The sequence below is a fragment of the Moschus berezovskii genome, chromosome 13 (assembly GCF_049115385.1).
Source record: "Moschus berezovskii isolate FMDL1 chromosome 13, NW_MosBer_1.0, whole genome shotgun sequence".
Classification (NCBI taxonomy): domain Eukaryota; kingdom Metazoa; phylum Chordata; class Mammalia; order Artiodactyla; family Moschidae; genus Moschus; species Moschus berezovskii.
In genome coordinates, this window is record NC_142472.1 from 925,558 (window position 1) to 950,657 (window position 25,100).

Sequence of the window (25,100 nt, forward strand, 5' to 3'; positions counted from 1 at the left end):
AGCAGAGCCGGGTCAGCCTGAGACAGTGCTGGGAGGGCTGTGTAGGCTGCGGGAGGAGCCCGGGGGGGCCGCAGTCAGGGAGGGATGGCTCCGTGGGTCTCGCGCTCACACAGGTCAGTGGCTCAGTGTGGTGACTCAGGAAGCATGTCTGCAGCATCTCAGCGACCTCTGACTAGCCCGGCATGTGGACCCAGCAGGCCCTTCCTCTCTTCAGACAGTCTCACCCAGGCCCGGGCACGGGCGACTGTCTCCGGCAGCAGCTGGGTGCCCGTCTGGCATGGACGTTGACTGCAAGCCAGCCTTCCTTACAAACGACTACCTCCAAAGGCGTCCCCAGCGCAGCTTCCCGCAATGTGACGCGGCCGCGGAGAGACGGGGACGCGGGCGGTGAGTGAGGATGGGCTCCAGGTTTCCCAGGGTTTACAGCCGACAGGCGTCCCCGCGCAGTGCTGTGGGGGTGCTGTGCTCAGAGCCTGGCCTTGTTGCCCAGCCCCGCATGCTCTTAGGACTGCCGGGCGCGGCCCTGGGTGTGCCCCCTCCTCCTCTGGCCCTCCAGGCCAGCCTGTTTATCTGGTGTTTGTGAAGGGGCGGCCCCATGTTGGCGGCCGCCCCAGAGGGCCCCTGGCTGTGCTCAGAAGGGGCCTCTCCCACTGGAACCTTGCCTCTCTGGGCCTTGCCTTCTTGTGATACTGGGTGACCGTTACGTTCTGAGCTGGCCTTTGTTCCAAGATTTGTGGGGCTCGTAAACCCTTTCTGGTGTGTTAACGCCTTTGCTCTGGTGGGGATGGAGCCAGGCTTACACACCTGCTGTGTATCAATTTTCTTACACCATTATCCCCCTTTGGGACTGATTGGTGCTGGTCCTAGATCATATGTTAAACTCCCACAGATTGCTTTGTCTTTAATAAAAAGACTTTTGGAAGACAAACTATATGATCTCCTTATGCTTTTCAGAAAATCCTTTTTTTTTTTTCTTTTAATTTAACTTCATATTCTTTTTCATCTTAAGCTCATTTAGCTGTTCAGTTTTGTTCTGGTTGCAAATATATTACCTAAAACGGATTGTGTCGTACAGCTCACCTTACGGAAGCCGTGTTGCAGGTGCTGTGGAGGTCACTGAGGCAGCCCTTGTCAGAGACATCCTGTACGTCTTCCAGGGCATAGACGGCAGGAACGTCAAGATGAGCAGCGCTGACAACTGTTACACAGTGGAGGGGAAGGTACATCCCAGGCCCGCTGCAGCGCTCCCGAGTCAGGGCGCATGTCCCCAGGGCCGGGCGGGGGCCGCTGGTCCGCAGGTACTGCTGGCTGGCGCGGGCGGCGTGCAGGCGGCGGTCCTGGCCCCGTGCCGGCTCGTCCTCCACGCTGACCGCTTCCCTCCTGGCGCCAGTGCCGGGTTACCTGGCGGGCCGTGGTCCTGGCGCCCTCGCTGCTGCCACGGGTCCCGCGTGAGGTGCTGCTGCTCGGTCTTGCTTCCCCTGGAGCCCGCCCTCCTCACAGCCCTCTGTGCTGACGTGCTGTCCTTGTGCGTCTCTGAGCTGAGTCCCGGGCGGCTGACGTCGCAGCCTGGCCCTGCCGCGCCAGGCACTGCTGGGGCGGGGGGCCTGCACCTGGGGGCTCGCCGGGCCCCGGCTGTCTGTGACTTCGTGTCAGTGACGGCGTTAGTTGTCTCAGTGTCTTGTGTTGATGCCTGAGAGTCACAGACACAAAAGTCCACGTGGCGGAAACAGTGATGATTAAACTCCCGGCCTTAAGAGTATTCTTTAACTGTTGGCACGCTTGCTTTCCAGGCAAACCTGAACAGATCCTTGAGGGACACGGCTATGAGACTGGCTGAGTTGGGGTGGCTGCACAATAAAATCAGAAAGTACACTGACCAGAGAAGTCTGGACCGTTCGTTTGGACTTGTCGGCCAGGTGTGTTCTTTGTTCTGAGACACCTGGGAATTTGGGTGACATCCGCCTCGGAACGCGCGGAGTCTCCTCAGACGCTCATATGAAAGTCATTCTGAGGAGGGTTCTTTTTACATGAAGCAAGTTTGATATAATACACTGTCAGCTGCGGGTCACTCAAGAAAATAAAAAACACAGTAAATATTGACACAGGTAATCAAACAGGAATTTTTTTTTTAATGTTCAATGAATATTTAGGAACACTGACCTGTCCGAGTCACTTTACGTATGTTAATGATTTCCCTTTGACCTGAAATTCTCTCAGTTAAAAAATAAATTTGTTTAATTGAAGGATCATTGATTTACAGTATTGTGTTTCAAGTATATATCAAAGCGACTCGGTTATATATATATGTTAAGTTGCTTCTGTCGTGTCTGACTCAGTGTGACCCCGTGGACTGTAGCCCACCAGGCTCCTCTGTCCATGGGATTTTCCAGGCAAGAACACTGGAGTGGGTTGGGTTGCCACTCCGTACTCCAAGGGATCTTCCTGACTTTGCTGCTCACCTGTAGCTAGCACAGTGTTGTAAATCAGCGGTCCTTCTGTGACCCAGATTACAAGGGTTGAAGCTAAAAACGCAGCGTCCGTGTCTAACAGGCACGCCCTGCAGGTTGTGAGCCAGGCGCTGCGGCGCTCCTGCGGAACCGGTGCTGAGGTGGCCTCCCCAGCGCTGGCAGTTGTGTGTGTCGTGTGGCTCAGCCGCGCGAGCGCCGTGGGCAGGGGCTGCCTGGCCTCTCGGCCCTGAGCTGTGTCTCGGCGCGCCGTCCCGTGCAGCCGTGTGGTGCCTGTCCTGAGCGCGGCGACCCTGTCCTGCTGCCTCTCTCCGCAGAGCTTCTGTGCGGCCTTGCACCAGGAACTCAAGGAGTACTACCGGTTACTCTCCGTTCTGCACTCCCAAGTAAGCCCTTGTTTCTATTTCGTCACGATCCGAAATGTTGCAAAATTCCACTCTCCAGAATTCCTACATTCCCTCCTCCGTTAATTTTAAGGTTGGTGGTCCTGTTGGAAGGATTGGGCCCCGTAGAGCTGTGGTGTGTCCTGTAGTCAGCTCGTGGCTCACTTTCAGAGTCCTGTTTCCCTGAGGCAGACCTCCTGTATCTTGAAGGAGCTTGTCTTCTCCCAGAGGCCCTCTGTCTTGTTTATGTGAGGATCACCCCTTCCCTGGGATTTTATGTGGGTGAAGACGTGACCGAGCTCCTGGGTGGCTGTACTCAGGCGTTCTTTCGTTCCTGTTTTTCAGCTACAGTTGGAGGATGATCAGGGTGTGAATTTGGGCCTTGAGAGCAGCTTGACGCTCCGGCGCCTCCTGGTGTGGACCTACGACCCCAAGATAAGACTGAAGACCCTGGCGGCCCTGGTGGACCACTGCCAAGGTCATTCTGCTCGGTTTCAAGGCAGCTCTGGGGAGTGTCACTGAGGCTTGTCTGTGTGTCTGCCCTGAATGCATAACACCCAGAAGGGTGTTACCAGACAGATGGGTAGACTTGCACTTCCGGGGGGAACAACCCCTGGGCCAGGATTTACGCCCGTGGCGCTCAGGACCTCCCTGAGATGAAGTGGGAAGGGGGTCTGGTTCCCGAGGCCTCCTGTGCTCCGGAGCCCCCGGGGTCATGGGGCTCACCAGAGCTGCCCTTGCTCGCAGCCTCTCCCTGGCCTCCCCCCGCCCCCAGGTCTGGCTCCGCAGGCGTGCTGCGTGCCCCCCACGCGCGTCTGCCCGGGCCTCTCCCGCCGCTGCCTCGGTCTCGGCATTCTCCCCCCGTGCGTGCTCCCCGGGCCTCTCCCGCCGCCGCCTGGGTCTCGGCGCGCTCCCCCTGTGCGTGCTCCCCGGGCCATGAGCCCCTTGCTCCCTCCTCCCCACTTCGTCTCTGCACCTCGGCGTTCATGTTCAGTTGCCAGCTTCTGTGTCCCCAGGGAGGAAGGGAGGTGAGCTGGCCTCAGCCGTCCACGCCTACACCAAGACGGGGGACCCGTCCATGCGGTCCCTGGTGCAGCACATCCTCAGCCTGGTGTCACACCCCGTCCTGAGCTTCCTGTACCGCTGGATCTACGACGGCGAGCTGGAAGACGCGCACCACGAGGTGAGGTGGCCTGCGGCGTCTCCTCGGAGCAGTGGGGCTCCGGGCGTGCCCATGGGCTGGGCCCGCAGCGTCTCCTCGGAGCAGTGGGGCGCTGGGCGCACCCACGGGGCAGGCCTGCAGTGTCTCCTTGGAGCAGTGGGGCGCCGGGCGCGCCCATGGGCTGGGCCCGCAGCGTCTCCTCGGAGCAGTGGGGCGCCGGGCGCACCCACGGGGCAGGCCTGCAGTGTCTCCTCGGAGCAGTGGGGCACCGGGCGCACCCACGGGGCAGGCCTGCAGTGTCTCCTCGGAGCAGTGGGGCGCCAGGCGCACCCACGGGGCAGCCTGTCCTCCCAACACCGTGTCGAGCAGAGCCGTGTGCGCTTGGTGGGGAACGGGTCTCCCTGTAACTCAGGAGCCTGGACCATGTCCCTGCTCCTCAGCGTGCTGGCGGCAGAGCTGGGGCCTGGGTGTCCTGAGTTCTTGTCTGAGCAGATCGTGTTCTTGTAGTTGTACATCTTCACCAATGTTAACGCGGTGACCATGTCTTCATGTGCCTCCATGTGTGTATTTATCAGCTTCTCTGAAGTCAGTCCTGGGCGGTGGGCTGGCTTAGGGGTGGAGGGTGGCCACACCTGCAGCTTTGATTTTGTCTCCAGTGCTGGGGGACTGTCCCCCACCCACCCTGTACCCCCACTGACTTACCCCCCCCTTCTGTGTGCTTCACGTGACTCGCCCTGAGCAGGACTGTTTTTCATCTAACCCCAACCCCGGGCTCACCCTGTGGGCCTCCCAGATAGCTCTCTTGAAGACTGTTTCCCTGCTGTACATCTTCCCCTCCTCCTGCTGCTGCAGAGTGAGGCCCAGCTTCCCGCCTTGGCCGCCTCTGGGTGGGACTGACCTGCACCCCAGGGAGGAGGTTTCACTCCTTTTCCCTGAAAGAAAAAATTCCAGTTGACCCCTGAGCTTTGCTACTTCTGCAGCGTTATTAAAACTGCCTCCGGGTCCACGAGTTGGGCACTAGAGCCCTGAAGGAATCTTCTGAAGTAGGCATTTCCCCAGAAGAGATGCACAGGTGGTCCACAGGCACGTGAAGGATGCTCAGCATCACCGATTGGGAAACAGAACGAAACCACAGTGAGACACTGCAGTACTTCACACCCGTCAAGTTGGCCATCAAGAAATGGCAAATGTTGGCGAGTGTGGAGAAAAGGGAACCTGTTGATGGCAGTGTAGACTGGTGCGCCCCTGTGGAAACAGCTTAGAGGCTTCTGAGAGAACCCCATTTCCGGGTGTGCATCCAGCTTAGAGATGCTCATTTGGAGAGAGGTGTGCGCTGGTGTCTGTGGCACCATCACTTCCAGTTGCTAAAGTGCAGAATCAGCTGAAGTGTCCCGTCAGCTGGATGAGGGAAGATGAGGTGTGTCTGCAGTAAAACACTGCTCAGCCAGAGGGGAGTGAGGTGTTGCCACTTGCAGCGACACGGACGGACTTGGAGGGACCTCGTGCTAAGTGAGGTAAGACGGAGAAAGACGGACACTTTATGAGTCAGTACTTAGACGTGGGGCCTGAAACATACGGCAACTAACGTGCATGACAGAGAGGCCGAGGGGGGTGCAGAGAACGAGATGGAGTTGGCAGGAATGAAAGCACGAGTCTGTTGGGACTGCGGCAGAAAAAGGAGAGTGTCCTCGGTGCAGTGGCAAAGGAGCTGGAAGCAGTGGTGACTGAGTTTTCTCTTCACGTCCGCGTCCATTTTGCTGTCAGCCGTCAGGCTGGTGCCCGGGTTGGTGAGGCTGAGGAAGTGGAGCCGGGAGCTTCTGAGCACAGCGGTTCTGAGGGCGGAGCCACCCCAGAAGGTCACTCCCCATGGCACTGCTGGGTGGGCTGGTGCTGCCACGCCCGCCCTCTGAGCTGTGTGCCTCAGGCGGGGCGCCTGTGCTCCAGACCTGGGCCCCTGCAGTGCTGGCGCGGACACCCTGGCGGGGGAGACGCAGTTGTTTGACGCAGGAGGGCGAGAAAACTCTGGGTCAGCTTGAATTGAAAATTGAGCCAGGCCCAGACGTCTGGGAAGAGCCCCTGTGGATCAGCACCACCCCCACCCACCCTCCACGTACAGAGAAAGGCTGTGATTGAGGGCCACCTCGTGTCTTAAGCTTGTCTTAGCACCCACCCTCTTGTTATAAGGACTGGGGAATAAGCGCCTGCGTTTAGAGGGAGCTGTCCGCGATGCCCTTTGAAACCAGTTGCACTGTGAGTGGCAGGAGCCGCTGTGCTGGAGCCCGCGGGCTGCGTGTTCTCTGCTGTGAGTCCGAGAGCACAAAGCGCCGCTCCGTCGCGTCTCACCGCCTCCTCACTTGCAGTTCTTCGTGGCGTCGGACCCGACCGTGAAGGCAGACCGGCTGTGGCATGACAAGTACACGCTGCGCACGTCCATGATCCCGTCCTTCATGACGATGGACCAGTCCCGCAAGGTGGGCTCCCGCGGCCCGGGCGTCCGTGTGCGCGCCGTCGCGGCCCGGGCCGGCCGGCACTGTCCCTCCGGTCTGCGTGCCCGAGGGGCAGCGCGTTAACGGCCTGCATCAGCGTGCGTGTGTGTGTGTGTGTTGGTTACAGCTGTTTCAGGTCCTGAGATTCACTCGGTACTGTCCCCAGTGTTCCCGCTGTGTAATTTTTAGTCAATAGGAACATTTGTGGCTTATGAATGTTTGTGGAACTTGGATGTATGATCATTTTCATTCTGAGTAAAGGTGACTCCAGCGTATTTTCCTCTTTAGGTGCTTCTAATAGGAAAATCAATCAATTTCCTGCACCAGGTGTGTCATGACCAGACGCCCCCTGCAAAGATGATAGCTGTGACCAGGTCTGCGGAGCCCCTGCAGGACGGTATGAGGGTGCCTGCTCCCCACACTGGGGGTCCCTCCTTGCTCGCCCAAGTGTCGTTAGGATTTAAGTAGATTCCAGTACTGACATGTATTCTGTAAATGGTTTTGGGTTACATGGGTGTAAATCCGCATTAAGAAGCTCCTCGTGTGTACCAGCTCCGGGTGCCCCCTCCTCCGTCTGAAGCTGGGGGAACACCAGCTGAGGGCTTGGCCCCACTGGGCCCCATGTGCTGTCCCCCACCTGCCCTGGATGGTGTCTGGCCTCCCTGGGGCCTGTGATGCCCTGATGTGGCTGCATGCTGACGGCACTGAGCCGTCAGGCTGAGAAGTGTCACGGCCAAGATGCCTGTAACATGTGCCATCTTGGGTTTATCCTCGAGACCAGCTCTGACGCCGTCCTTGGCACCTTCACCCCTGACCTGCCCCATACCCTCTGAGCCAGTGTTTCAGTGCCGCCTGGAGTTGGCTCCATTGTGGTGAGCAGTGCCCTATGGGCTCCCCCAGGTGGGAACACAGGCGTCTGCTCCATGTCCAGCGTTGGCAGCGTTTTGGGGTCACAGCTGGGGACGCTGGTGGCCCTGACGGCTCCCGCAGTCTGTCTTAGAGCCACAGGCAGGCGTGGGCTGATGCGTGTGTGTGTGAGGAGCCATGGCGGGCGTGGGCTGACGCGTGTGCCTGTGAGCTTCTCGTTCTTCCTCCGTGAAACGCGATTATGTATATGTGTGCTTTCCCCTTTTGTTCTTCACAGCTGCAGATTTATTCACAGATTTGGAAAATGCGTTTCAGGGGAAAATTGATGCAGCTTATTTTGAGACCAGCAAGTACCTCCTGGACGTGCTGAATGGGAAGTACAGCCTGCTGGACCACATGCAGGCCGTGCGCCGGTACCTGCTGCTCGGCCAGGGGGACTTCATCCGGCACCTGATGGACTTGCTCAAGTGAGACCGCGCTAGACGCTCCCACGCATGTGCCATCGATTTCAGCAAGGCCGAGGGTCTTGCCGTTGTTGTTTAAAGAACGAGTGGCGTTAGAGGATATCTGTAGACCCTCAGGAAGATAAAGCCTTGTCACGTCATCACGTCCGTCCCCCAGCTCTGTTTGCCTTGTTCACAGAGGCTCGTGTGCCTGTGAGCACAGGCCCCGATGGATGTGTAAGGGGCGTGTGCCCTGCTCTGTTGGCTTAGCTTTGGGTGAAAGTTGTCTGCAGGGCAAATGGGAGCAAACATGAGTGTGTGGGGGGGTGGGGGGGCCACGGGCGCTTCTCAACCTTCAGGGCCACGTTACCGATCGCGTCCTCTGGGTGACTTACCTGTGTCTGCCTTGTGCTCGGTTTTAATAATTGGAGTATCTTATTCTTGGTATCAAACGAAAGCTTAGTTTCTTCTCAAAGGTGCGTTTCCAGTTTCTAATTTAAAAGGAGGCACCATCCCCGGCCAGCTTGCCTCAGTCACCTGAGCGATGCTGGCGTTGTTGGTCTCCTCAGCCTTTCCTGCTGACATCCTGTGCCCTGGAGGCTGCGGAGCAGTCTCTGCGCACCTCTGGGGAGGGCGGGCTGTGCTCTTAAACTCAGGCCGCGCTCGGCCAGAGAGAGGTCAGCGTCGTGTGTGGGGATGCAGATATCACTCAGCCTCGGGGTCTGCTGGCAGTGCGGCTTCTTGGCGTTCACACGTCTAGTTGCTCTGATTTAACCGAGGCCTGTCCTCCACGGGAAATCTGCAGGCGGCTCCAGGGGTTCATGCTGCTCCAAGGCCGGGCTTAAGTTAGAAACTGTGTTTGTTAACATGTGGCGTGTTTAAGTGTTTTAGGAATCGAAACACTCAAGACCCAGTTTTAAGCTGAATCAAGATTAACTTTTTTAAAGAAATGTTTTTCTCCCCCAAATGCTCGATGAAGCCTTACTCACAGTTAATTCTCTGAGACTTTTGTTCCCGTGTTGTATTGTTTCCATCTGTCTTTTTGGTTTTTATAATTTGAACTCTTTATAATTTTAAGTTTCTCCAGAGATTACTGTGAATGTAAGTAACATTCTCTTTTACTTTTATAAAAATCTGTGAAGACCAGAGCTTGCCCGTCCAGCTACGACTCTGTACCAGCACAACTTGACTGGAATTCTGGAGACCGCCGTCAGAGCCACCAACGCCCAGTTTGACAGCCCGGAGATCCTCAAGCGACTGGACGTGAGGCTGCTGGAGGTACCGACTCTGAGTCCCACGCAGGGCCTGCGGGGCAGTGTCTCCGTGGGGGTTGAAACCCTGCTGTCATGTCTGCGCTGGTCTGGGGGTGGTCTGGAGTGGGGATGGGGTGAATCTGAGCCGGACGCGTCCTTCATCCCCACACGCGCCCGTCACTGTCCAGATGCAGGGCGCCATGTGGACAGAGGCGCGCTTCTCTGCTCGTGCACAGCTGGTGCTCCACACCGCTGAGCAGGTTTAGAAACGGGGCTTCATTTAATGTACTTTCCCTGGGGTGTGGCCATGTGAGGGCCATGGCCGCATGCGGGGGGGAGGCCCTGTGGCCGCATGGCGGGGGAGGCCCTGCAGTTGTGTGCACTCTCTCGCAGGTCTCTCCGGGGGACACTGGCTGGGACGTGTTCAGCCTGGATTACCATGTGGACGGCCCCATCGCCACTGTAAGACCCGCGGCGGCTTCAGGGATGCTGCTTCTCTGCAGCTTCTCTTGGAAGTGATCGCTTGGCACCAAAACATACCTGCTGAACGAGCACTCAGCCAGGATCGTGTGTGTATGTGGCAGTCAGCGAGTGCTGAAGTGCTCCACTGTTTAAGGGCTCTGAGAAATAGCATGTGTGCTAGCGTAGCTTTCAGCAGGCACTTAATAAAGGGGTTATTCATTTTATTCCATTATTTTCAGACTGGAGCCACTAATTTAGGGTCGTTTGAAGCGAACTACGAAGTGTATTTTAGGGGAGTCGTGTTTTTAGTACTTAGATAAAATTTGATGTTTATTATTCTTTTAAATGACTGAGGAAATAGCCGTCCTGTTGTTTGTAGTGCTTTTACCGTGTCTAAAGAAAAGCACTGTTTCCTTGAATGGTTCCTGGTCACAGAAGAGTGACCAGCAGGGCTCTTTCCTGCCTCTGGAGTTAGACACCCTCTTCATGCCCAGTCTGTCTACTGAGACTCGGGTTAATGTCCGTGCCCGAGACCCCTCTGACCTTGCTGGTTGCTTTCCCTCTGAAGTATTGAAGATGGACACCCATTTCTTCTCATTCTCGGGAGATACTGTGTTGAGACACCGTATTCCCGGCTCTGCAGCGTCTCGCTTGTGGCGTCTGCGGGCGGGGTCCTGGCTGGCCTACCTGTCCTGAGCTGCCTGGCCGGGCCAGGTAGACCGTTGGTGCCAAGGCTGGGCTCCCCTGCGGCTGCCGGCTCTGCCATCCGTCTGCTCAGAGTGGGCAGCTGCCGGGGCAGGTTTTTACACGCAGATTCCCAGATCAGAGCTACCGTGTTTTCAATACATCGCTGCTCTCAAGCTTTAATTTTGGGCATATTCAAATTAGTTTTTTCCCCATTGATGTATATCTTAAGCAGTTTTAGTAATTTTAGTGTACAAAACCAGATATTTTAACAAATTGTTGGAAGCTGTCATATCATCTACCGTGTTAATATTGTATATTGACTTTTTTCATAGTATAAATGATACCACAGCAAAGCCAGCTGCCTCGCTTGTCTCACAGACTGTGTCTGGAGTAGTAGCTAACCTGAACTCGGTCTGCGTACATGGCTGCTGAATGACTGCAGCATTGAGAGTGTGCACTGCGCACCTTGTCCATGACGGTCGATCGTGCAGTGTTGTGTCCTCAGGACTTTAGGTTTTTAAAAGCTCGAGTAGAGTCAGGAAAAGAAGTTAGTATCGTAGATTTATTTGAAAAGAAATTTGGGATAGATCCTACCTGTAGCTAATAGGCATCAGTTTCCATGCCATCTCCAGTGGGTTGGTGGTCCAATGGAGAGGCTGGGATGGAAATGAGGTGTCTCGTCATTGGTTGGTGGGGGTCCTCTGGGGACTCGCAGGGACGTGGCCACTGCCCATCTGGTCTCTGCCCTCCAGCCCTAGGGTGGGCGTTCGTCTTGGGTTGGTATGTGCTCGGCTAAATGTCTGTCTCACAGAACTTCTGGTCATCAGGCCAGGCCGTTGAGTGTGCTCTGGCACGTTAGTGGTCAGCAAGGTTGTTATACGATGAAGCTTTCCTAAAATGGACTGTTTGTGTGCTTACATACTGCTTAGAAGGTGTGGGAGTTGGTTCTGTGTCCTCTGGCTTTTTGTTTTAGGAGGAAAAAGAAGACGGAGCCCTGCCCGGGGAGGACGCTCGTGTCCAGGGCCCCGTCAGCCCGGGGAGGACGCTCGTGTCCGGGGCCCCGTCAGCCTGTGCCCTGCCCGGGGAGGATGCTCGTGTCCTGGGGCCCCATCAGCCCGGGGAGGATGCTCGTGTCCTGGGCCCCATCACCCTGTGCCCTGCCCGGGGAGGACGCTCGTGTCCTGGGCCCCATCAGCCCGTGCCCTGCCCGGGGAGGACGCTCGTGTCCGGGGCCCCATCAGCCCGTGCTCTGCCCGGGGAGGACGCTTGTGTCTGGGGCCCCGTCAGCCCGTGCTCTGCCCTTTGCAGGTGTTCACGCGAGAGTGCATGAGCCAGTACCTGCGGGTGTTCAACTTCCTGTGGCGGGCCAAGCGGATGGAGTACATCCTCACGGACATCCGGAAGGGGCACATGTGCAACGCCAAGCTCCTGAGGAACTTGCCAGGTACCCGCCTGTCCACGGCGTCCGCAGCCTCTAAAGCGGAAGTCCTTCAAGAAACGGAAAGGTGGTTTCCTCTTGTGCTGTTGGGTTTGTCTTTTGTGAAGAGGCTCGTTTGCAGTATCGCTGTCTTGTCTTGAGTGCAAATCAGGAAAAACAAATTGAGTCAAGTTAGCTTTTTTTTAGGCCATGAAGTTTTTTTCAGAATCATATAGTGTTCATACGTGTTTAAAAAAACTATTAAGGAGAGAAAGCCGTTTAGTAAATCACCAGCTCATTTAAAATTCTTTTATTAGTGTTTTAATTAAAGTCTATCTGGGAATCGCTTTATATACTGGTTTGGGTCATTAACCAGAACATGAAAAGATTTTGTAATATTATTTTACAATTAAACCTGTAATAAAACTCATGTCAGATAGTCAAGTTTATTTTAATGTTATAAATATTGAATGACTTCAGTTGTGAGTAATTTTGAAGTCTTTATATTGAAAGGGATTTGGTCAGAACCTTCGAGAAAATATTTCCACCAATGATGTCACCAGATTAGAACAAGCGGTCCTACCCTTAGTCCTCTGGTGGTGGAAGCAGGTTCTGTAAAGGGGGTCACGTGGGCTCTGCCTGTTCACCAGGCGGAGGCCCCCGAGTTCAGATCAGGGGCGGCCCCGAGCCTGGGGCTGGCTGGCACCCAGCCCTGTCTGATCGTGCGGAGGCTAGGGCTTGCTGGGCGCCCTCACTGCCCGTACCACCGGGACGCGACCGGCAGCCCGTGGTGCCCTTGTGCTCCTGGCCCGGCGTCCTCTGGGCTCATTTCCAAGAAGGTGGGTAGTGGGGCCCCGAAGTAGCTGGGGAGGAGGCCAGCGGGGATGTGTCCTGTTAGGTCCTGCCCTGGCTGTGGACGGTAAGCGCCTTCAGCGTCCACCTCCTGGTGGCCATGTGCCACCTCGCCTGTGGGCCCTTCGGGAGGAGGCGCCCCTGTGCGCTCCCGGCGTCCCCGCTGCCCGCTGCGGTGGGCCCTTCGGGAGGAGGTGCCCCTGCGTGCTCCCGGCCTGCCCGCTGCCTGCTGCGGTGGGCCCTTCGGGAGGAGGTGCCCCTGCGTGCTCCTGGCCTGCCCACTGCCCGCTGCGGTGCGCGCAGTGTGGCGGGTGGCCTTGTCGCCGCCGCCCTCCTCTCAGTGAGCGGCTGCGCTGCCTGTGGGTGGGGTCTGGGCTCTGCGGCAGTCGCACACGCCCTCTGCTTGTGGCGCGTTGCCTCATGGGAGTGTCTGCAGTGTCTGTGAACTGGCTTCGCTCCCGCTTTGCCTAATCATCAGTGAGTTTACTCCTCGGAGATAACTAGTACATTTATTTGGTCAATTTTCTGTGTAATTTTAACATAGTTCTGTTATGTCGTGTTCAATTTTAGCTTCTTTCACTGAACCTTTTCCCTTGTCGTTAAAACTTCTCGTAAAACATTTTTGATAGCATAATATTGCCTCATGTGGGCATATTTTATTTTTTCTCTTTGGTTAGTAGTTTTTTTTTTTAAACTATTTTCCACTAATATAAATAATGCCGTAAGCATTTTATAAACATATATACCTTTTATAAATATATAAATATGTGCCTCTGAATATTTCTTTAGAATAGGTGAATTGCAGATGGAATTGCTGGGTTAACAGGTATGACTCTTGCTCTTAGTTTATACTTACTAATATTTATATTTGTTAGTATTTACATTTTAACTCTCTTGGTACATATTGTCAGATTACTTTTTAGGAAAGCTAAGTTTACCTCCCCATATGCACAGCTGTCACTGGTTGAAAGTTGTCTGTGTTGCTGGTTGGGGTTTTTTTTTGGGGTGGGGGCTAACATTGGATATTATGTTCAAATTGTCAATTTTATAGGTGAAAGTTGAAGTTATTTATTTTTATTTGTTATTTTAAGTTTATTTTTTGGCTATTCCCCAGAGCATCCGCGATCTTAGTTCCAACCAGGAAGGAAACCTGTGCCCCCTGCAGTGGGCGTGCAGAGTCCTAACCACTGGACTCCCAGGGAGACCCTACAAGTTCATCTTAATTTCCTTTAATGCTTTAACATTACCTTTGACTGTAAACGCTCTTCTTTGGGTCGTTTTTGTTTCTTTTTCCAGCAGATTGCCCTTTGTGCCCTTGATTCTGTTGGGGTTCAGTTCAGTTCAGTTCAGTCGCTCAGTCGTGTCCGACTCTGCGCGACCCCATGAATCACAGCACGCCAGGCCTCCCTGTTCATCACCAACTCCCGGAGTTCACTCAAACTCATGTCCACAGAGTCGGTGATGCCATCCAGCCATCTCATTCTCTGTCGTCCCCTTCTCCTCCCGCCCCCAACCTTTCCCAGCATCAGAGTCTTTTCCAGTGAGTCAACTCGTTGAATGAGGTGGCCAAAGTATTGCAGTTTCAGCTTTAGCATCAGTCCAGTTGGGGTACAGGGTTCTTATTTTTAGCTTAGGTTATAGGGAAGTATTTTACTTGTTAATGGCCAGGCAGCTTGATGAGCAGAGATGCATCCTGTGGTTTGTCTTGTTAACACAGCAGGTTTAGAAATGTCCTTCCCACTGTAAGTCTGAGGCAGAAATACGGGAAGACTCACACAGTGCTCCTGTGAACAGCGTGTGAGCCCCTCACACATGAGCCTGTCTGTCTGGTCACGTGCACAGCATCCGTGATGGTCGTCCCAGGCACCATTTTAGTAGTGTTCGTCAAGGCCAGTTGTTTGGAGTAAAATGATTTGCTTAGGAGAAGAGTTTTTGATAATGGTCTGCCTAGACGATAAAATCCATTTATATATATTTAGCTGGACAAAAGAGAGTGTTCATCTGAAATGGTTTAGAGTTATTTTTCTTTAAAAAAAAAAAAAATGGAAATTCTTTCATTAGATTCAGTGAATCTAAAATCTGTTGCTGTTAGTGGCAACTGGATTTACATTTCAGGTAAGATGTAACCAGATGAGACGGACAGGTGCAGTCCAGGCCCCTGGTGAGTGCAGTCCAGGCCCCTGATGAGTGCAGTCCAGACCCCTGGTGAGTGAGCTTCCCGCACTCCTTCTTAGCCTGTGTCGGGGGTGGGGGGAAGTGCAGGGAAGCCCCCTGCCCAAAGAATGGTGTTCAGATAGCCCCTTTTTGGTCCTTGTTGGAAATAAAACTGAACGGGGAGGAGGCTCCCCGTCAGCTGTTTTCCTTTCTTGGCAATGGCTATGGTAACGGCTCCGCTCACACTTGGAGTGGCTCAGGCTTGCGACGGTGCAGGCGTTCTTCGCTGTCAGCGCCCCTTTGCGTCTCGTTTTTGTCCCTGTGGATGAGCAGGCCATCTCAGTGATCACACGCCTGCGATGCATCCTCATCTCTCTGCCGGCTTCTAAGCCAGGCGGCTAGTGCTCTGCCCAGACTGCCGGGCAGCACCGCCCAGCGGGGCTGTGGCCTTGGCTGGTTCCGGGCACCGGGCCAGCCGTCAGGAGGGGGTCTGTGCAGCGCTCAGGGCCCCAGTGTACGGTGGATGTCAGATGGGTCTGCAGGAGTCCTGACCCTGATCAGAGGCCCCAAATCCAGGGGAGACCTGAGGTCTTACCAGTGTCCTCTGACTCCAGAGCCTTGAGAAATGAGGCTCCACGTGGGTCAGTAGTGAAGTTACTGTTAAATACTGCTGCATTAGCTGTAGATCCAAATGGAAGGAGGTGATTTTGAAATTGTGAGTACCTGGTTTTAGGATATTTTTGTATTTTTAACAACTCAAGGCTGTTTCCGGTGCGTCTCCAGTTGGCAGAAGTGTCTGAAGATGCTCAGAGGCCAGCCAAGCCCCGAGGGTTCAAGCCCTTGAGAGCTGGTGTGTCTAAAGCCAGCCCTGAAGTTCCTTATGCAGCCTTGAGGGGGCAGTAGAGAATCACACACGGTCTGACGCCTGGGTCAGCCGGAGGGGAGGTGGTCCCTCGTGGTGTCTGTGTAAAGCTGTCTGCTGCCCACTTGGTCCAGCGGGATGTGTGCTTACGTGTGTCCTTACTGGACCTCAGGGTGAAGGTTGCTTCACTCTTGGGATTTTTAGAATTACGTGCGTATTTGTGGATCAGTCGTTAAAACAGAAGTATTTACGTTTAAACTGTGCTTTAAATGTATTCCCAAGGTGCTGGGTAAAGAGACTCAGGGCTGCTTTAGGTGTGAGTTGTATTTCTCGGAATGAAGGACCATCTGACAGCTTGTGAGTCCAGCGGCCTTGTGCTTCACTTCTTCCCTGCCAGGAGTTGCTGTGGCCCGCAGAGCCCCAGTGTGGCCTGGCCTCAGCTCAGTGGGAGTGTTCTGCTCACGGCATACAGTTCTCTTCACCCTGCTTGTGTGTCTCGCGTGGCGGCTCTGCTCTGAGGAGGGATGCAGACGGTTCCTCCCGGAGCCACAGCTGCAGCCAGCAGGTTGTCTAGGCAGCTCAGCACAGGCCTGGAGCGGCCGCAGCGGTGTGCCAGATCTCACCCAGGGCACGTCTCCTTGTAGGTGTCCCTCCAGTGCCGGTCCCTGATGGGCCCTTGGGGACAGTGGTATCCCATAATTGTCCAGTGGAGTCCCTGAATAAGTGAAAAGTCCAAGCAGACAGTGGCTGTTCCCTGGTGACCCTCCAGCCTTTCGCTGGTTTTGTAAAGAACAGGAGTGGAGTCTGGACTGCCCATCCCCTCCAAGTTCACGTTCCTTCCAGGTGACAAGATCATATTCCTTAAGGGGATGTCATTTTTGTCTTAAAATAGCTAGGGAATAGTAAAAGTCTCATGCACTGTAGGCAGACTGACTTAACTGTAAAAAAACCATAAAATTGATCTTATTCAAGGCACCGCATTATTATAAAATAAGTTTTTCTTTAATTTTCAAATTCAGTTAAACTTTGTTTTTTGCATTTTTTGTTAGATCCTTGTGTTCTGTGGTAGCGCTGCTTGGTTGGGTGGCCCTGTCTGTCTGTGCACAGAGGCTGGCTCGGGAAAGGCTGCTGGCCTTGGGGTTGAGTGTCAGAGCCGGCGCTGTAGGAAGACTGCCCCGCCCTGCCCTGCGGCCTCCCTGGAGTCTGATGGCCACCCCGCTCTCTTGCAGAGTTTTCCGGGGTGCTGCACCATTGCCACATCCTGGCGTCTGAGATGGTCCACTTCATCCACCAGATGCAGTATTACATTACCTTTGAGGTGGGTCCCGGTCAGCGCTGCACCGTGGTCCAGCCCGCTGCGTGGTGTCCCTGGGCTGGGCCGGGCCGCGCTGTGTGGCCTGCCCCCTCAGGCCTGGGTGTTGTTCCAGGTGCTCGAGTGCTCCTGGGACGAGCTGTGGAGCCAGGTGCGGCGCGCACAGGACCTGGACCACATCATCGCTGCGCACGAGGCCTTCCTGGGCACTGTTGTCGCCCGCTGCCTGCTGGACGCCGACTCCAGGGTGAGGCGGACGACAGACCCGTCACGGCGGCGGTCGCTGTGTGTGTCTGGTCTCCCGTCGGGGCTGGAGCAGCGGCTGAGGCAGGAGCGGGTGTGAGGTGGGAGAGCCTGCTGGTGCCCGCCCGCCTCTTGGGCTGGCAGCCATCTTTGTGTGCTCCTGGGCAGGGGAGCCGTACTGAGGGGCAGGGGCCTCTGACACCCACACACCCCCAGGCTGCTCGGGAATGCACGTTCAGGGCTTGCTCCTCCGTCGGGGGCACAGGCGGAAGCCCAGCCTTGGGTCCCGGCTGTGGTCAGGATGGGCCACCGTGAGGATGGCCCTTGTGACTGCCCCTCCTGCAGGCCCTGCTCTGAGCGCTGTGCCTTAGGTGTGCCGAGGCTTCCGGGAGCTTTGGTTTTATCCAGAAATCCAGGGAATGAGCAACCCTTGGCTCTCACTTGAGATAAATGTGAAGTAGGAAGTAGAATTTCAAGTGCATCTGTGACGTTTAACTGTGTGACTTCAGTGACACGTCAGGCTTGCTGAGGGCCGCTCCCCACTAAACCTCTGCTCACCTCAGGGGCCCTTTTGGGGAGTGTGATGTTTGCAGGGCCTTTCCTTCCATCTGAGTTTTTGAGTATGCTGGTTAGCCATCTGTGTCTGGGCTTCCCTGGTGGCTCAGAGGTTAAAGCGTCCGCCTGCAATGCGGGAGACCTGGGTTTGATCCCTGGGTCGGGAAGATCCCCTGGAGAAGGAAATGGCAACCCACTCCAGTATTCTTGCCTGGAGAATCCCATGGACTGAGGAACCTGGTGGATTATAGCCCACGGGGTCACAAAGAGTTGGACACGACTGAGTGACTTCACTCACTCACTGTCACACTTGTTCAAAACCGCCCTTTCCTTCCTGGTGCAAAGCTGGTAAGATACCGTTTTCTAACAATCGTTGCAGAATCTGTTTACATTTTTCAGAGAATTTTGTCTCATATTCTCTGGGTCTGGTTTTGGCGTATGTCACCAAAAAAAAAAATAGATGCTTTCCCGTTTCGTTCTGGTCCTCAGAGTAGCTGCACTGCAGACGCGGCTCCCGGCTCCAGGGGTTGGGCAGCATGTCGGGCTCGCGAGGTTGCGGCCGGTAGGGAGGCGCGGTGGGCGGGGTCCAGAGGCGCCGTGGGCGGGGCTGGCTCTGGCCGCTCCCCTCACTGTGGAGGCTCAGAGCCCGTGTGCCCGTGGGACCGGTGTGTATGAGTGAGGACAGCTAACAGCCCCTGAGAGCTAGAGTTGATGTCTGGGTTACGGCAGCTTTTCGCTACTGGTCAGTGTTTTATTTGAAAAGCGTAGTGATTAATACGTATGTTGGGGGCTCTGTTCATAAGAGAAAAGGCTGTCCTCTCTCTCCAGGCTCTTCTCAACCAGCTGAGAGCCGTGTTCGACCAGATCATTGAGCTTCAGAGCACGCAGGATGCCATCTGCAGGGCCGCCCTGGAGGAGCTGCAGAGACGCCTGCAGTTTGAGGACAAGAAGAAGCAGCGGGAAGCTGAGGTGTGGTTTGGGGGCGGCTGGCATGTTGGTTTAGGTGGTAAGCAGTTGCCATGGCAACTGCAAGCCCTCAGGGACTCTGCTGCAGTCACCTCATATCCTGCCGGGTCTTGAGTGAGCTGGGTAGTCACCGTCACCCAGCTTAAAAACAAATGAAGGCTAAGTGCACGGGAAATTCGGGTCTCTGGCCAGTGTCCCTCAGAGTGTCCAGATGTCCGTCTGCGTCGGTGTCTCCGCTGGGCGGTGCCTGACTGCACACACTCATCTGGAGCTGGTGGACACACGAGTGCACACAGGAACTGGATTTCTGCACTTTGGCTGCTTTTAGCGACCTCACTGAAGTATTTCATTTAAGCCCTTGACGTGCAAATGTTGAATGAGTTTGGGTCTTCGTGGGGTTTCTTGTATTGGATATAATTTGCACAGGCTTTGGCTGTTCCAAGGTGCTTGTTCTCGGGGTGCTGACAGATGGCTTTTCAGCTGACACAGTTCGGCTCTGTTTTGAGTATTTCCTTGTCTGTGTCAGTGGGGGTGTAACTTGGAAGATTCCAGCGCATCCGGCATGTTGTCTTCAGCGTATGTGGAGACAGGTGTTTCAGGGCCGTCACCGCGTGGTTCTGACACACGGGGTCACGGACGTGTGGCTGGGAGATCACCCTGCTGCTGCACCATCGGGAGAGGCCGGGACGCTCGCTCTGAGGCCATGGTGTGCACAGGGGTGTGTGTGTGGGGCTCCTGCTTGGGAACACGGCTTCCAGACATGAGACGCACAGCGGATCCTGCATGTGTCCTACATGCATGTTCACTCCATTTGCGTTGCCAAGCAGGGTTTGTGGCTGAGACATCAGAACGGGCCACACCCCCAGGGCCTCCTGCACAGGACAGCCCAGAGGCCCATAACCGTCACTGGCTTCCTGCCTTTGCTGACTTGCCCTGCCAGAGCCCCGTTTTCTGATACACGAAGTGGAAGTGAGGATAAATACACACACTCCCTGGAACGCCTTGTTTTCACATGCTTGTGTGTGTTAGCTGCTTGGCAGGCAGGCAGTGTTGGGAAAGCCAGCCATGCTGTGACTCCCAGACTGCCCCGGCCTGGAGAGCCCGCCCTTCCCAGGAGCCGTGAGCCTGCTCTGGGCCCAGGCCCCTCTGCAGACGGTACCCACTGTGTGCACCAGCGCCTCGCGGAGCAGACCTCCATAGCGAGGCGGGTTGTTTGGTGTGTTGTGTCCAGATGGCAGGAGACGGCAAAGCTGAAATCATGCCTGAGGGGCAAGCGACCTTCAGGAGGCCGTGACCCGAGGAGCTGCCATCATACCTGAGGCCCCTGCACATTGAGGGGCCTGTGTGGGGACCCGGGGACCTGTTTGCTGCTGTATCCCAGCTTCCCGGAGCACCCACGAGTGTGGTCAGGTGTCCAGGACACATACAGGATCCTTCTGTGTGTCTCGTGTTTGCAAGTCTTGTTTTCTAGCAGGAGCCCACCCCACACACACACCTGTGCACACCTGTGCACACCACGGCCTCGGAGTGGGGTCCCGGCCTCTCCCCCACGGTGCAGCAGCGGGATGACTTCCCAGCCGCATGCGCCAGAACCGCGCGGAAATGGCCCCGAAAGAGCCCCCCCCCACCCACGTCTACCCCAGCCTGCGTGCATCTTCGTCCGGAGCCTGACCTCTGGTTCTCCTGACCCAGGGCCAGTGGGGCGTGACGGCAGCAGAGGAGGAGCAAGAGAACCAGAGGGTGCAGGAGTTCCGGGAGTCCCTCCCGAAGATGTGCTCCCAGCTGCGGATCCTGACCCATTTCTACCAGGTGCGTGTCCAGACCCCGTGCCATCCCCGCAAGGGACACGTGCTGTCAGGGGGCGGACAGGCCTCGCTCAGTCAACGCGGCCTCGTGTCTGCGGCTCAGAGACGGGTTAGAACTCCCAGGCGCGTCCCCCGAGTGGAGGACGGTCTGTGGTGTGAGCGGGGGCCCCTCAACTGACTCAGCCCTCGCCCTGGGCCCTGAGGCCGTGGTTCTCGGTGCGCGTCTGCTCCTTGAGTTCTCGAGTGTCTCCCGTTGGGGCTCCCTGACACTGTGTGCTTTCTAGTCGTGTGGAAGGTGAGCAGTGTGGCACTGGGCTTGCCTTCTCGGAATTAAAACAGCAGGTGTCCTTTCCTTGCTTGCTTTGCTGTTTCACTGATTCTTGTAGAACTTAAGGGCCAGAAGGAAAATCTGTTGGTTAGTCCTTTCCCGTGAAGCTGCTGTTGCGCATTTCATCGACGGTGTGACCCCTGGTCCCGGGATCCCGCCAGGGTGGGAGCTGCTGGAATCCACGGCGGGGGCTTCGACTGCGCCTGAGCGAGCGCGCCCCCTCTGTCTCCGCAGGGCGTGGTGCAGCAGTTCCTGGTGCTGCTGATGACCAGCCCCGACGAGAGCCTGCGCTTCCTGAGCTTCAGGCTGGACTTCAACGAGCATTACCGAGCGCGGGAGCCGCGGCTGCGCGTGTCCCTGGGCACCCGCGGCCGGCGCAGCTCCCACACCTGAGGCCTGGCCGCGGGGGGCCGCCACGGGAACGTCCCTGTGGCCTCTGGGATGGCCGGCTCGGCCAGAGGCAGGGCGTGCTTCTAGACAGCGGAGCTGACTGTGTTTGTGACGTCACTAAGTTAAACTGGCTGGCTTGCACTATCTGAATTTATTTTTTAAAGTCTTCATATGTAAAAGATACCATACTTTGAGGCTTCTTAAGCCCTCCACAATATAATTTATATTTGTCACTTTTTAAAAGATCACACTTTTCTTTTAGAGAAAATTAAGGCGATGGATATTCATCAGTTAAGATGGTAATGTCATTGCTATTTTTTTAACATCCTCTTTAGAGGCAATTCTATTGAAATCTAACGTCCCTACTAAGGAAATATAGAGAGCATTTTATTTTGGTTTTTAGTGTTGTAAAATATTAACCTCTCTAAGGACCTTTCTATCAGTGTGTTTACACGTTTATTCTTTTTTTCTCTTCCTTCGAAGTTTACATTTTTGTATCGTTTACTCTCAGATAACTTGGGAAATAGTGTAGAAAAGGGCAGAATCCTGATGCCTCCGTGTAAATATGGATGCCTGGAAAGTTAATGAAGTACTTTATTTTCAGGATTCTGATAAGCGTTGGAAAGAAATTGTCTTGAATAATGAAGATTTCCTTTTTCCTTGCCTATTTTTTCATTGTAAATATTTATATACTGCTGCCCAGATGTTGGGGGACATTTTTTGTAAAAATGTCATATCAAGTCACATAAATCTGCCTTTATTATGTTGCGTGAGAACTTAGACAATTAAAAGCAGTTATCTTTCAGACGTGTTGGCTGTTTATCGACTCGTCTGTGAGGACAGTTTGCCCCCCAGGCTCCGGGGCCAGGTGTCGGCAGGGTTTTTGCTTCAGCACGTGAATCACCATCTGTGAAGCCAGGAAATGGACCGTGTGTGCCCTTCGGGCTTGGGTGAGCAAGGGCCTCTGCACCAGAGGGGTGAGGGGAGATCGGTGTTCCAACACCCACACCGGCTTCTCTGGGCGCAGGGTCCTACAGCACAGAGGGGCACCAGGGGCCCTGGCTGCCCAGAGGCGGACCCAGGGTGAGGGTCAGAGCTCCCTAGGATACATGTTCACTTTTGGTTTAGAAATTTGTGTGGCAGAGTTGGGAATCAGGTTCCCCGGCGCCCAGCTCCCTGCAGGGGGTGCTGTGCCCTGCATCTCCTAGATGGACTGCCCAGAGCCCGCGGGGCTCGGAGCCTGCCTCTGCTTGATCCCGAGCGTCTCCCAGAGATGGATCCTCGGCAGAAAGCATGCTCGCACGCCGCTCTGCATCGAGAGAGCCGTCAAGCAGTCAGGCCGATCTGTGGGCTGAGGAGGAGCTTCCTGGGCCTGAGGCTGCAGGGCGGGGCCAGGTGGAGGTTCTCACACCCCAGGACGGGCTGTGAGTCTGGCCCTCGAGGGTCAGGCAGCCTGTCACCCAGCAGGGTCTCACCCAGAAGAGTTGGCTTTGAGTGGGGGCTCCACCTGGGGCGGGGGAGGGGAGAGCCCACTGTGGGTGAGCTGTCTGGAGGCAGGAGCCCCCCACAGCCCCGGGAGGTCACTGCTTCCACCAGAAAATGATCACTGCTCTCAGCTTCCAGGTTGTCACGGGAGAGAGCCTGCATGGGGCCAGTGCACAGTCTTTGGTCAAGGCGGCCCTGTGCCCAGTGGACAGGAGCCCCCTGCCCCTGCCACCCAGGGAGGCCAGTTGCTGAGACCGAAGCCCCAAGGCTGGGCTCCTGCTGGAGGACTGGCTGCCCGTCCTGATGGGCGAGTGGCCTGTCCCCCTGGGCCTGGTTGCCAGCAGACTCCCATCGTGGGCGACTCCCTATCTCTGCGGAGGGCGTGTCCTCCAGACTGGACTCTGGGACAGGAGGGCACAGCCCCCAGAAAACCCCACTTGCAGAGTGAAAAGAGTCTTGGGTCGAATAGCCACGGTCACACTCAGACTGGGTCGCGGGGTGCCAGGTCTGCATGAGGGCGGGAGGGTCAGAAGCCACACTGGCCACGGGGGCTGGGGGGTGCCTGGGCGACCTGGCAGGCCCCCCGCCCTGAGGGCGTCTCCACTACTCTGTGTTCTGGGGGGACCCAGGTGCAGCAGGCGCCGTGCCAGGGTCACCTGGCCCCGCGAGAGCAGACGCTAAGGCCCCGCGTTGAGGCTGGGTGCCTGGGACCTCGGGGTCAGATCCCCGTCCTGCTTGAAGGGGGTACTGTGGGGGGTGCACTGCTGCAGCCTCCCCACGCCCCGCCCCGCCCTGCGTACACGGGGAGCAGGGGCGTGAGCATGCAGGGATCTCTGCCTCCAGAGAATTGAGTCAAATGGCATGGAAATTCAACCAAGTGATTATGGATATTGTTCTGAGGCTGTGTTGCCAGGTGTCTCTTCAAGAAGAGAAATGTATTTCTCTGCTTTTCTTTAAGGTTTTAATAAAAATTCAAGGAGGGAAAGTCGCATAGCAACTTGCCTGGAGCCCAGCTTCATGCTGCTGATGGCAGCTTCCGCCTGGTGTCCTCCCAGGGGTTCCCCAGCTCCACCACTAACCTTACCCCGGCCCCCACCCCCAAGGGTCCCAAGAGGGCACGACAGCCTGCGTCTGCCCCGCGGGGATGCCGGCCGGCCACCTCCGTCAGGCCACTCCTCCCCACCGGAGTGCAGACCAGCCTTGTTGGGGGATCTGCCCTGTTCCAGGCCCCCCTGTGGCTGCCACGGCTTCCATGTAACCCAGGTACCTGGAGACGCCCCTGTGGGCACAGGGCTGGTCCCACGGGTGGTTCGTTACCCCACGGGGGCTGGGCCTGGCCCCTGCCCGCTCCTCTCTGGACAGCTGCGCCCCTGCGGCCCAGGCCCTCTGGACCTGGTCTGACAGGTGTGGGCAGCCGCTGCCCACCTCTCACCCTCCCCCGGCGCCGAGTCTCTCTTGGTGTGAAACTTGGACAAGAGTTTCCATGGAGGCCTCGGACCTCCCGGGCACACCAGGCTGCCGGTGGCGGCCTCGAGGCCCTCGCGTCTCCATCCCCTCCTCCTGGCCGCCACGCAGACCTTGCTTCCTCCCAGTTCAGGTTTTCTGTGGTGGGGACAATGTTCCGCTTGTTGACTAAGGCTGGAGCAGTGGAGATAGTTAGGAGATTGAATTAGTAAATGACAAGCTGTTCCATTCCAGGCTGTCCTGCCTTCTTCCTTGGGTCGCCCTCTCTTAGAGGTTCTTCTTGTCCTCTCTTTGGCTCAACAAAGACAGTGCAACCTGCCCTGGTAATTGTGCAGCAGAGGTCTCTGCAAACACATTGGCTTAGCCACAGAGAGGTTGACTTTCAGCTGAACACAGCGCCTTTTCAGCTAAATGATATCCACCAGAAAGACGCCCATGGAGGGTTTGCAGACAGAAGGAGCACAGCAAAGTGCCCTGGTCAGCCGAGGGGCGGCAGCGGGGGTCAGCCGGCAGGTGCTGCTGCCCTGATGCTCTCGCACTCCCCACCGTGTTCCTCCGTGTTCCCACACTCGTTTCATAAAACCTGTGCAGAGCCCCAGTTTGCGTTTCTGCGGCCTGGCGAACGTGGCGATGCACTGGCGTTGTGTGTGTGTGTGCGCGCGCACGTATGCGTGTCGCACATGTGTGTGTGTGCTTTGCGCGTCGCACATGTGTGCGTGTTACACACGTGTGTCGCACATGTGTGCGCGTGCGTGTCACATGTGTGCGCGTTGCACATGTGTCACACGTGTGCATATGTGTGTGCGTGCGTGTGTCGCACATGTGTGCACGTGTCACATGTGTGTGCATGTGTGTCGCACATGTGTGCGTGTATGTGTGTTGCACATGTATGTGTGCTTTGCGTGTTGCACGTGTGTCGCATATGTGTGTTGCACATGTGTGTGTCACACGTGTGCGTGCGTGTGTCGCACGTGTGTGCACACGTCACACGTGTGCATGTGTCGCACATGTGTGTGCGTGCGTGTCACGTGTGTGCATGTGTGTCGCACATGTGTGCGT

At 56.0% G+C, this 25,100-nt stretch overlaps 1 protein-coding gene across 1 annotated transcript in view; it reads left to right on the forward strand.

Annotated features, from left to right (window-relative positions):
* Nucleotides 1–21,899, forward strand: part of TUBGCP3 (tubulin gamma complex component 3) — a 32,931-nt gene extending 11,032 nt beyond the window's left edge. Inside the window, exons 6-22 of the mRNA XM_055426727.2 lie at nucleotides 215–387; nucleotides 1,102–1,220; nucleotides 1,791–1,916; nucleotides 2,783–2,851; nucleotides 3,194–3,326; nucleotides 3,865–4,031; nucleotides 6,371–6,481; nucleotides 6,785–6,893; nucleotides 7,641–7,830; nucleotides 8,949–9,084; nucleotides 9,453–9,521; nucleotides 11,517–11,652; nucleotides 16,723–16,811; nucleotides 16,921–17,052; nucleotides 18,432–18,572; nucleotides 20,262–20,378; nucleotides 20,937–21,899. Coding sequence (XP_055282702.1) covers nucleotides 215–387; nucleotides 1,102–1,220; nucleotides 1,791–1,916; nucleotides 2,783–2,851; nucleotides 3,194–3,326; nucleotides 3,865–4,031; nucleotides 6,371–6,481; nucleotides 6,785–6,893; nucleotides 7,641–7,830; nucleotides 8,949–9,084; nucleotides 9,453–9,521; nucleotides 11,517–11,652; nucleotides 16,723–16,811; nucleotides 16,921–17,052; nucleotides 18,432–18,572; nucleotides 20,262–20,378; nucleotides 20,937–21,095 — 2,176 coding nt within the window. The 3' untranslated portion in view covers nucleotides 21,096–21,899. The remainder of the gene's footprint in view (nucleotides 1–214; nucleotides 388–1,101; nucleotides 1,221–1,790; nucleotides 1,917–2,782; nucleotides 2,852–3,193; nucleotides 3,327–3,864; nucleotides 4,032–6,370; nucleotides 6,482–6,784; nucleotides 6,894–7,640; nucleotides 7,831–8,948; nucleotides 9,085–9,452; nucleotides 9,522–11,516; nucleotides 11,653–16,722; nucleotides 16,812–16,920; nucleotides 17,053–18,431; nucleotides 18,573–20,261; nucleotides 20,379–20,936) is intronic.
* Nucleotides 21,900–25,100: the final 3,201 nt, after the last annotated feature.